The 11,026-nt window shown below is 44.0% G+C and overlaps 3 protein-coding genes across 3 annotated transcripts; all 3 read left to right on the top strand.

Annotated features, from left to right (window-relative positions):
* The first annotated feature begins 599 nt into the window (after positions 1 to 599).
* On the top strand, positions 600 to 2,535 carry LOC109994754 (tubulin alpha-1A chain-like). Its single transcript, XM_020648221.3, has 4 exons — positions 600 to 740; positions 898 to 1,120; positions 1,208 to 1,356; positions 1,440 to 2,535. The coding sequence occupies exons 1-4, from the start codon at positions 615 to 617 to the stop codon at positions 2,418 to 2,420; spliced, it is 1,479 nt and encodes a 492-aa protein (XP_020503877.1). The 5' UTR covers positions 600 to 614; the 3' UTR covers positions 2,421 to 2,535.
* Positions 2,536 to 3,918: 1,383 nt separating this feature from the next.
* Positions 3,919 to 6,203, top strand: LOC109994755 (tubulin alpha-1A chain-like). The gene is made up of 4 exons (XM_065952205.1): positions 3,919 to 4,074; positions 4,512 to 4,734; positions 4,821 to 4,969; positions 5,042 to 6,203. Exons 1-4 carry the CDS (start codon positions 4,072 to 4,074, stop codon positions 6,020 to 6,022), a joined length of 1,356 nt encoding a protein of 451 aa, XP_065808277.1. The 5' UTR covers positions 3,919 to 4,071; the 3' UTR covers positions 6,023 to 6,203.
* Positions 6,204 to 7,358: 1,155 nt separating this feature from the next.
* On the top strand, positions 7,359 to 10,828 carry LOC109994756 (tubulin alpha chain-like). The gene is made up of 4 exons (XM_065951907.1): positions 7,359 to 7,512; positions 9,001 to 9,223; positions 9,364 to 9,512; positions 9,654 to 10,828. The coding sequence occupies exons 1-4, from the start codon at positions 7,510 to 7,512 to the stop codon at positions 10,626 to 10,628; spliced, it is 1,350 nt and encodes a 449-aa protein (XP_065807979.1). The 5' UTR covers positions 7,359 to 7,509; the 3' UTR covers positions 10,629 to 10,828.
* The last annotated feature ends 198 nt before the right edge of the window (positions 10,829 to 11,026 follow it).

Raw genomic sequence — 11,026 nt, 5'->3', positions numbered from 1 at the left:
GTGACCTTCAATGTTTCTATAACAACAGGACAGCCAATCATGTGGAAAGACAACAGAGCAGCCCAGCCAGGCATCGTGGTGTGTGTATGTGGGGGGGGGGGGGGGGGGAATTCCTCTACCCCAACAGCAGATCAAACTGCAGTAAAGAGGCAAGACTGGAGGTCCAATCATTCAGAATAATTAAATGTATGCATTGATGAAGAATTTCATCTTTTGCACAAGTGTATTAATTATTTAACATGCCTATGAAATGCATTTAATTAAAAAGTTAAAGTTAAATTAAGTTTTCAGCTATGTGAAGGATTGCTCCAGCTTTTGTTTAATTCTGCACACAAATATTTTGTGGTTTCACTCCTTGACAGAGTCTAGATCTCTATGGAGACATCAGACCCCCTACAGAGCTTTGCGTTCATTAATCTCGGTGTTCTCCACAAATACTCAAACACTGCCCTGTTTGCTGTGACTAAATTGAGTCCTGAGTGCCTGCTCTATGTGTGGGTCGGAGTTATACATTACCCCTGAGCAGGAAGGAGGCTTATTGAAGTGTGGCAGCCCATGTTTGCATAATGTGTTATTTGCTTTCCCCCCCTGCTAAACCAAGTTAACCCCAGTTTATGGTAACAAACATTGTAACCATAGAGTTTGGACGAACTATAAGTACAGGAGAAGTCTTTGGGGACAAACTGATTGAGGATTTTCCAGCAGATACTCAACATCAGCAGCTGAAAATTATAACAATGGTAAGCCTCTGCAGTTTCACGCCTCTCAAGTGTATGAACTTTGCGATGTTAAGAAAAAGCTCCATGATGTTTGAATAAAATGTGCTGAGTAATTTGCATCGAGAGATAACACAAGTTTAACACCTGTCTAACTGAACATCTGTTTTTTTTCCTCCAGCGTGAATGCCTCTCCATCCATGTTGGTCAGGCTGGTGTCCAAATGGGCAATGCATGCTGGGAGCTCTACTGCCTGGAGCACGGCATCCAGCCTGACGGTCAGATGCCAAGTGACAAGACCATCGGAGGAGGAGACGACTCCTTCAACACCTTCTTCAGTGAGACTGGAGCTGGAAAACACGTTCCTCGAGCCGTCTTTGTGGATCTAGAACCAACAGTGATTGGTAAAAAATGTTTTTTTCCCACACGGACTGTATATAAACATTTGGAATTAATTGATTAATTGAATTTTTTTCTGTTAACATTTCCAGATGAGGTCCGTACAGGAACTTACCGCCAGCTCTTCCATCCCGAGCAGCTGATCACTGGAAAGGAGGACGCAGCCAACAACTACGCGCGTGGTCACTACACAATCGGCAAGGAGATCATTGACTTAGTTCTTGACAGGATCCGCAAACTGGTGAGTTTTCTTGCAAAAGCTTGATAAACAGCTCAGTCTGTTATCAAGTACTGAGGGAATTATCTGTTTCTGTTTTCCTGCAGACTGATCAGTGCACTGGGCTCCAAGGGTTCCTCATCTTCCACTCCTTTGGAGGAGGAACCGGCTCTGGCTTCACCTCTCTGCTGATGGAGCGTCTCTCTGTTGACTATGGCAAAAAGTCCAAGCTGGAGTTTGCTGTTTACCCAGCCCCCCAGGTGTCCACAGCTGTGGTGGAGCCCTACAACTCCATCCTGACCACCCACACCACCCTGGAGCACTCTGACTGCGCCTTCATGGTAGACAATGAGGCCATCTACGACATCTGTCGCAGGAATCTTGACATCGAGCGTCCCACATACACCAACCTCAACAGGCTGATTGGACAGATCGTCTCCTCCATCACAGCCTCCCTGCGGTTTGATGGAGCCCTGAACGTGGACCTGACGGAGTTCCAGACCAACCTGGTGCCCTACCCTCGTATCCACTTCCCTCTGGCCACCTACGCCCCAGTTATCTCAGCAGAGAAGGCCTATCATGAGCAGCTCTCAGTGTCTGAAATCACCAATGCCTGCTTTGAGCCAGCCAATCAGATGGTGAAGTGTGACCCTCGTCATGGAAAGTACATGGCCTGCTGCCTCCTGTACCGTGGAGATGTGGTGCCCAAAGATGTCAACTCTGCCATCGCCACAATCAAAACCAGGCGCACAATCCAGTTTGTGGACTGGTGTCCCACAGGCTTCAAGGTGGGCATCAACTACCAGCCCCCCACTGTGGTTCCTGGAGGAGACCTGGCCAAGGTGCAGAGGGCCGTGTGCATGCTGAGCAACACCACTGCCATCGCAGAGGCCTGGGCTCGACTTGACCACAAGTTTGACCTGATGTACGCCAAGAGGGCTTTCGTCCACTGGTACGTTGGAGAGGGGATGGAGGAGGGAGAGTTCTCAGAGGCCAGAGAGGACATGGCTGCTCTGGAGAAGGATTATGAGGAGGTGGGCACTGACAGCATCGGGGATGAAGGAGAGGAAGAGGGGGAAGAATATTAAATTTGCAATAACCGACAGGTCCTAAATTCAGCATCGGGGACGAAGGAGAGGAAGAGGGGGAATAGGACAAAAAGTGTTATCCCAATATGTATCCTCACAATTAAAACATTTAACGGATTCAGTTGTCATGAAACTCTATTTATTTCTTTTACACTTTAAATCAAGAATACTGAAGGGAAAATAAAGCATAATGTTAAGTATTTGTCCTGTTAGTTTGTAAAAACAAAACACAACAATGATTCAAATTCTGTTGCAGCTTTCTTGTTGTGAGCTGATGTGTTGTTTCTAAGTGTACTCCTGCAGAGTGTTGCCTTTGTTTAAAGTGCACACACACCTCTGACTGGCATGTTTGGGTCAGCAGCCATCTGAGCGCAAACAACGCTTCAGAAAGGAGTAACTGGGGAAACTAAAAGGGAGCATGTTCAGGCAATTCTTACTTAGACGTTTGTTATTATGTTTCTACGGTTACCTGCAGATAGAGGGATTAGCCATATAACAGCCATTCAAACTCAAACTACAGAGTACATTGATGTTAACACAATAGTTCTAGCACTGAATATGATTTTCTAAAGAGTTCACACCAGTAGGGAAAAGCTCTGACATGATAGCAAATTATCATGTAGCCTAATAAATTTTCCCATTAAAACAATGCTAACATATTTGTTTAAAGATCAGCAGCTGTCCAACGCACTCTGACTAACTCATAGTCGTTCAAACATAATACTGGCCTTGATCCGTCAGGAGAAAATTCTTGGTAGAGATCATAATTCTTTGTAAATCTTCACTTTTAATAACTGCACGCATCTAGTCAATTCACTACAAGCACCAAGTTAATTTCCTCTTTCTGTGGTGTTATTAAACTGAGTGGAAATACTGTATGTATTATGTACAGTAATGTTCTGTTATCTATTAGAAAAGAAACACTGATCTCAAATGTCACCTTCCTTTGAGAGAAGTGTGCTGCAGTGTGCTCCCAGGCAGGCAGCTAACTTTGCATTGCAAATGAATCTGGACCGAAGGAGTGATGCAGCAGTTATCTGTAACAAAAGCCTATGTAGGCCACTCGGTGGAGGTATCTATTTTCTCCTCCTTCAAGATAAGAAAAGAGAGGCTCCAAATGTGCTATGTCAATAGTATCAAGTTTTTGTTTTATCAGTGCTACATTACAGTATTGTCCTTATATCCACAAACCCTTTATGTCGGATAACGGAAAGATCAGGGCCTTCAGCAGACGAAGGAATGTCTGTTTAAGGGTCCTTGAGCAAGTTTGAACATGTACCTGTTCAGTGCAAGATAACAAAAGCTAACATGCCTTAAATATAAGGCATATAATTTGAGGGGAGGGCAAACAGACATGGGTCATATTTCACTGCTACTCTGGTCTTTGTTGGTGGTTACTCATTTGTGTAACAACAGCCCTTGTTTGTTAGATCTGTGCAGGGGAGCATACCAGATGATTTTTGTGCTCCTTCCTCCTCATCTTTCATCAAAAGGCACGGTGTTTGCTTCCCCAGCTCCTCCAGTTACCACAACAGGCCAGGCTGTTGCCTAGAGATGGGGCACTATAAAGCAACGTCCCACCCTTGTACTTAACACAACATCCCCAGCTACTCATTACAGGTGACAAGGGACTGTTTCAAGCATCGCAAACATGGTGAGGAAATCTTTATTCTTTAAGTTTTACACAAGTAATCTTACTAAAACTTATTGAAAAGGACATGATAAGAAATGCTGGAGGCCTGTCAGATTAAATAGCTGAAATTTTTGTCTTCATGTTTTACAATTAGATCTCTGCAAAGAATAGCTGGCTATCGGGATATTTAAAAAAATAATAATCTTGCTGAAATAAAGTGGGACACAGTCTTTAGAGCATTTTAAAATGTTCCTGCCACCAACTTTGTGATTACTGTTTGTTCAGTGACTGTTAGGTCAGTTTTACTCGCTAAATAAGAGACAAAGGGTTTGTGTGACACCTCCTCTCAAAGGGACACACACTTTTGCACATGATTTAACAAATGATCTAAATGACCTTTGTGGTTGGAACTACAGTTGCAAAATGAACAATAAAATCTGAACTTCTTGTACTCGCAGCGTGAATGTATCTCCATCCATGTTGGCCAAGCTGGAGCTCAGATAGGCAATGCATGCTGGGAGCTCTACTGCCTGGAGCACGGCATCCAGCCTGATGGTCAGATGCCAAGTGACAAGACCATCGGAGGAGGAGACGACTCCTTCAACACCTTCTTCAGTGAGACTGGAGCTGGAAAACACGTTCCTCGAGCCGTCTTTGTGGATCTGGAGCCAACTGTGATTGGTAAGATCATGAGACTGTTTCTTGGCTACAGAAACAATCAAAATGCAAACATTTGATAATACATTGATTAATTTTCCCAATTACAGATGAGGTCCGTACAGGAACCTACCGGCAGCTCTTTCATCCTGAGCAGCTGATCACTGGAAAGGAAGATGCAGCCAATAACTACGCGCGTGGTCATTACACCATCGGGAAAGAGTCTATTGACCTTGTGCTAGACAGGATACGGAAACTGGTGAGTTTGCTTACAGTTACTCAATATTTCACTATATCAGACATGGATTAAATATAATGTTCTCTCCTGAAGGCCGATCAGTGCACCGGGCTGCAAGGTTTCCTCATCTTTCACTCCTTTGGAGGAGGAACCGGCTCTGGCTTCACCTCTCTGCTGATGGAGCGTCTCTCTGTCGACTATGGCAAAAAGTCCAAGCTGGAGTTTGCCATTTATCCTGCTCCTCAGGTGTCCACAGCTGTGGTGGAGCCCTACAACTCCATCCTGACCACCCACACCACCCTGGAGCACTCTGACTGCGCCTTCATGGTAGACAACGAGGCCATCTACGACATCTGTCGCAGGAACCTTGACATCGAGCGTCCCACATACACCAACCTCAACAGGCTGATTGGACAGATCGTCTCCTCCATCACAGCCTCCCTGCGGTTTGACGGAGCCCTGAACGTGGACCTGACTGAGTTCCAGACCAACCTGGTGCCCTACCCTCGTATCCACTTCCCTCTGGCCACCTACGCCCCAGTTATCTCAGCAGAGAAGGCCTATCATGAGCAGCTCTCAGTGTCTGAAATCACCAACGCCTGCTTTGAGCCAGCCAATCAGATGGTGAAGTGTGACCCTCGTCATGGAAAGTACATGGCCTGCTGCCTCCTGTACCGTGGAGATGTGGTGCCCAAAGATGTCAACTCCGCCATCGCCACAATCAAAACAAAGCGAACCATCCAGTTTGTGGACTGGTGTCCCACAGGCTTCAAGGTGGGCATCAACTACCAGCCCCCCACTGTGGTTCCTGGAGGAGACCTGGCCAAGGTGCAGAGGGCCGTGTGCATGCTGAGCAACACCACTGCCATCGCAGAGGCCTGGGCTCGACTTGACCACAAGTTTGACCTGATGTACGCCAAGAGGGCTTTCGTCCACTGGTACGTTGGAGAGGGGATGGAGGAGGGGGAGTTCTCAGAGGCCAGAGAGGACATGGCTGCTCTGGAGAAGGATTATGAGGAGGTGGGCACTGACAGCATCGGGGATGAAGGAGAGGAAGAGGGGGAAGAATATTAAATTTGCAATAACCGACAGGTCCTAAATTCAATAATGATACTCATTATCTGACATATATTTATTTGCAAATATTCAGCATAAATGACCTGCACGATTCCTGTTTTCTGCTGAAGAATTTAGTGTCCAGGCATCATCTGTTCTTATTGTTTTTATCCTGAAACATTAAACTGAACATGCTTTATTCATTTGCAGTGTCGTCAATGTTTGAAATCAGATCTGAATCAATGCATAGCTCATGCACTCACTTCTTTCTCTCATAACCACATTGAGCTTTAATTCCTCCTCACAGCATATATTGTGCTTTATACATAATACAAATCTCTAAGGATTAGATCGGGATTATGTCTGGCAATAGGTTTCTTTGTTCAGTCTTCCTTCCCAATGCATAAATGAGGGTGACTTTTAGTTAGACTTTTTCAAATGTTTTTAAAATCATAAAAACATGTGGGCCAGATGGCATATTTATTAGTAAATATGTCTTTATATTTTCAAGATAGTATTTTTATTCATAGCTTTTGCACAAAAATGTCCCTTGTATAGGCCTACCTTTATTTTGTTTATTTCACATAGTCATCCTTTAAGGGACAGTATGTGCAGGAGTGAGGGCCTTCATGCAGCAGAGCTCACTATTCCTTATTTGAGCTGTGATGCCTTCAGGCTCCGTTCTTAATTTCGCCCTTTCGAAGCTCAGATACTTTCTAAACGACTGTTAGGGAATTCTGAGCATTTATTAAATGGAAAATAACGGAAAATAGAGAATGCACGGATAGGTTTTTGTCTGAATAATATATTATTTTAAAAACTAATAAAAAAATAACAGTTAGGCTACACTTACTCTCCCCCCTGCAAATTCTAGTACAACGTTAAAGCGTTGCTGTTTAAAATAAATTACCCTTATTGAAAACATATTATTTATAATAAATAAAATAAAAAAATATATAATAAAATAAATAAATAATAAAATAAAAAAGATAAATAAGTCATTTTTTAAAATTTGATCAAATGATTGAATTTTTTTTAGACGTGTTGACTTACACTGTGCTGCATTTATTTAAAAAAAAAATAATAATAATAGAATAACAATAAAACAACAGTATACGACAAAACAAGCCTCAAGAGTGTACTTTCATGATGTCAGAAGTATGTTTACTTAATCTTAAACATGTGACTTAATTGTATAAAAGTAATACAATAATTAAAAAGTCACACAATGTAAGGTTGATAAAAGAAGAGATGCATTTTACGGATAACTGTTCATTCAAAGTTCCTTCAGATGACGCAGCAGAAGTGCAGGAGTCTGAATATTTCGAGCCGCATTTGAATGCAACAGCAGACAACGTCCACTACCGCCAAAACGACGCTCTAACCGTCGCTGTAGCTCCACCCTCTTGAAAAAGTATAAATACACCCAACCACGCCACCCGCTTTCATTGCTGCCTTCAAGAACCGATTCTTCAACGTCGGCGGGAAGGAGAAACTAAATCAAAATGGTAAGAAATTCCGCAAACTACATAAATAATCGAAGAAATACTCATGTTTACTTTAATGTGTTTAACGGATGATCGCTTTTAAACGAACACAGCGTTTAAGCAGCGTTCACCTTTTGTCTCTTGAGCGGGGGAAATCGGGGTTTTAGAAGATTTTTGAAGTAAATATAAAACGACGATAAATGCTCAGAGTAGTTACTCTAAATTAACTTTTATTTTCGGTTCTTGCATGTTTGACTACCGTCGTGTGATGTGTTATATTCGGCGTGAAAGTGGCGCAGTTTGAATCAAAATGGCTGAAAACTGACCGTTAAGCTTTTAAAATGTGAACCCCCGGATCACAGGAGAGGCGGCAGTTAATTCAAGATTGTATTATTTTAATCATTTTCCAATATAAAGTCATATTCTAAAAACTTAAGAGAAAGGGGAGGGGGGGGGTATGAAGTGTTGGGAGGCGCCATTAGCTAACGCCCAGTCCGTGAACGTTACACAAAGGTGGGGATGTTCTGTGGGGTGGGGGCAGGGAGCGGAACCTGTAACTGCCCCTCTTTTTGGCGGTTTGTGTCTTCACTGATCGTCTGCTGCGGCTGCGCAGTCGAACTTATCGACCCTGGAATTAAAAAAAAAATGCATTTAGAATGTTGATGTATCAACTTCGAGGGGGGGGGGACTCGCCCACTCTCATTCGCGCCGTTATCAGCCGCAAAATGATACAATGTTTCATGCGCGCACACACACGCTGGTGACGTAGGCATTCACTCCACATTCGACCGTTTCAAACGGAAGGGCACATTTCTAACAATATTTCAACATTTGGTACTAAAATGTCGAGATTCGGACTTGAATTGATCCATAACACTACTTAATACTCAAATCCAGAGGTTTCTTGTTGGGGAAAAAAAGGGGTTAGTTACTCTTTCAGTTGAAGGCAGATAAAACCCCGCAGTAAGCCACCATGTTGCTCAGCAGCAGCAGAGATGACTGAAGCAGACAAAGATGTCGCCTGAGGCTAGGGATCGTTAAAGCTGCACCACTGGCGAGCAGTTTAAAAGTCGATGGTTTAGCAGAATAAAAATGGCAGGGTTAATCGTCGATCTACATTATTCAGCTCTTTTCTGTTAAAACGAAACATTTAGATAGATAGAGATATATATATATATATATATATCTGCTGAATAAGAATTTAATTATAATTAAATTCTTATTTAGCATGAGCATAAATTGAACAGAGGCTGTCACAATTATGAACTGTCATATCAGGATGTTGAACATTAAAAACCAGTACAATATTTTTTGCTTTTTAACATTAGAATTCTACATTTTTGTTGCTCAAGTTTTCAGACAGCTGTAGACTATATTTTCTTGAACCTTTGTGGTATTCTGAAGCCTGAACAAAACAAGATCACTTATATTATTTAAACTTTCAGTCATTAATGTTAAGATCTTATAAATGGTAAAGATAATAACTGATTTTCTTTTTTCCCTCCTCAGCGTGAGTGTATTTCTATGCATGTCGGCCAGGCCGGAGCCCAGATGGGCAATGCTTGCTGGGAGCTCTACTGCCTGGAGCACGGCATCCAGCCTGACGGTCAGATGCCAAGTGACAAGACCATCGGAGGAGGAGACGACTCCTTCAACACCTTCTTCAGTGAGACTGGAGCTGGAAAACACGTTCCTCGAGCCATCTTTGTTGATCTGGAGCCAACTGTGATTGGTAAGAAACTGATTATACTGAAAAAGGCAAATTACTGCATGGACTATTTTGGCAATATGTAGAATGTGTAGAAGAAATACTTTTTTGTATGCTTACAAAATTGAGCCTCATTGTAAGCCTGTACTTTTATTTCCCATCAGATGAGGTACGCACAGGAACCTACCGCCAGCTCTTCCACCCCGAACAGCTCATTACTGGCAAGGAGGACGCAGCCAACAACTACGCACGTGGTCACTACACCGTTGGAAAGGAGATCATTGACCTTGTTCTTGACAGGACACGCAAACTGGTGAGCTTAAATTCTCATAATGTTGTAGTTGTTTGATTTGGGAGACATGTTAATCAATAAAACTTGTTTGCTGCACACAAACTCTGTCACAACAATAATGTCCATCTTAACCACATTTTAAACCCCTCTATAATGTTTCAGGCTGATCAGTGCACTGGGCTGCAAGGTTTCCTCATCTTCCACTCCTTTGGAGGAGGAACCGGCTCTGGCTTCACCTCTCTGCTGATGGAGCGTCTCTCTGTTGACTATGGCAAAAAGTCCAAGCTGGAGTTTGCTGTTTACCCAGCCCCCCAGGTGTCCACAGCTGTGGTGGAGCCCTACAACTCCATCCTGACCACCCACACCACCCTGGAGCACTCTGACTGCGCCTTCATGGTAGACAATGAGGCCATCTACGACATCTGTCGCAGGAATCTTGACATCGAGCGTCCCACATACACCAACCTCAACAGGCTGATTGGACAGATCGTCTCCTCCATCACAGCCTCCCTGCGGTTTGACGGAGCCCTGAACGTGGACCTGACGGAGTTCCAGACCAACCTGGTGCCCTACCCTCGTATCCACTTCCCTCTGGCCACCTACGCCCCAGTTATCTCAGCAGAGAAGGCCTATCATGAGCAGCTCTCAGTGGCCGACATCACCAACGCCTGCTTTGAGCCAGCCAATCAGATGGTGAAGTGTGACCCTCGTCATGGAAAGTACATGGCCTGCTGCCTCCTGTACCGTGGAGATGTGGTGCCCAAAGATGTCAACTCCGCCATCGCCACAATCAAAACCAGGCGCACAATCCAGTTTGTGGACTGGTGTCCCACAGGCTTCAAGGTGGGCATCAACTACCAGCCCCCCACTGTGGTTCCTGGAGGAGACCTGGCCAAGGTGCAGAGGGCCGTGTGCATGCTGAGCAACACCACTGCCATCGCAGAGGCCTGGGCTCGACTTGACCACAAGTTTGACCTGATGTACGCCAAGAGGGCTTTCGTCCACTGGTACGTTGGAGAGGGGATGGAGGAGGGGGAGTTCTCAGAGGCCAGAGAGGACATGGCTGCTCTGGAGAAGGATTACGAAGAGGTGGGCACTGACAGTGTTGGAGAGGAGGATGAAGGAGAGGAGTACTGAGCTCCTGAAACATCTGTAGCTGGCTAGTTCTAACAAAGTCCAAAAATGTCCTGTTCATACTAAGCAGTCCACCTGTTCCTCAAAGTTTCCTGTGGCTGCAAAGTAATATTGGACTCATTCCTTAAAGTGCACATTCCAGTGAGCTACATGAATTTCTTGTCTGGTTTTTAATTGTGCCAACCAATAAAATGCTACATTCATTCTTTGTCCTGTATTGTATGTGTTAATGTGCAGGTTAAGTGTCCTGAGCACCAAGATGAAGCAGCAGGCTTTTAAGCTTTTCAACTACTTGAAACACTCTATAGATCATAACTGAGTCGATAAGTGAGACTTGGCAAATGTTTTTCAGAAGACTGGGAAAATTTTAACACTTAGCTTGGTGCTTTTTTATTATCTGG

This window comes from Labrus bergylta, chromosome 24 (genome assembly GCF_963930695.1).
Source record: "Labrus bergylta chromosome 24, fLabBer1.1, whole genome shotgun sequence".
Taxonomy (NCBI): Eukaryota; Metazoa; Chordata; class Actinopteri; order Labriformes; family Labridae; genus Labrus; species Labrus bergylta.
The sequence above is the reverse complement of the archived record's forward strand: the minus strand, read 5'-3'. Positions and strand labels throughout refer to the sequence as shown.

What these genes read in the sequence shown, in the direction of transcription:
- LOC109994754 (XM_020648221.3), top strand. Translation starts at nt 615, where the DNA reads ATGGTAACAAACATTGTAACCATAGAGTTTGGACGAACTATAAGTACA. An exon ending in TCTAGAACCAACAGTGATTG is followed by an intron (nt 1,121 to 1,207) that starts GTAAAAAATGTT and finishes TAACATTTCCAG; the next exon opens with ATGAGGTCCGTACAGGAACT. An exon ending in TTGACAGGATCCGCAAACTG is followed by an intron (nt 1,357 to 1,439) that starts GTGAGTTTTCTT and finishes GTTTTCCTGCAG; the next exon opens with ACTGATCAGTGCACTGGGCT.
- LOC109994755 (XM_065952205.1), top strand. An exon ending in TCTGGAGCCAACTGTGATTG is followed by an intron (nt 4,735 to 4,820) that starts GTAAGATCATGA and finishes TCCCAATTACAG; the next exon opens with ATGAGGTCCGTACAGGAACC. An exon ending in TAGACAGGATACGGAAACTG is followed by an intron (nt 4,970 to 5,041) that starts GTGAGTTTGCTT and finishes TCTCTCCTGAAG; the next exon opens with GCCGATCAGTGCACCGGGCT.
- LOC109994756 (XM_065951907.1), top strand. An exon ending in TCTGGAGCCAACTGTGATTG is followed by an intron (nt 9,224 to 9,363) that starts GTAAGAAACTGA and finishes ATTTCCCATCAG; the next exon opens with ATGAGGTACGCACAGGAACC. An exon ending in TTGACAGGACACGCAAACTG is followed by an intron (nt 9,513 to 9,653) that starts GTGAGCTTAAAT and finishes ATAATGTTTCAG; the next exon opens with GCTGATCAGTGCACTGGGCT.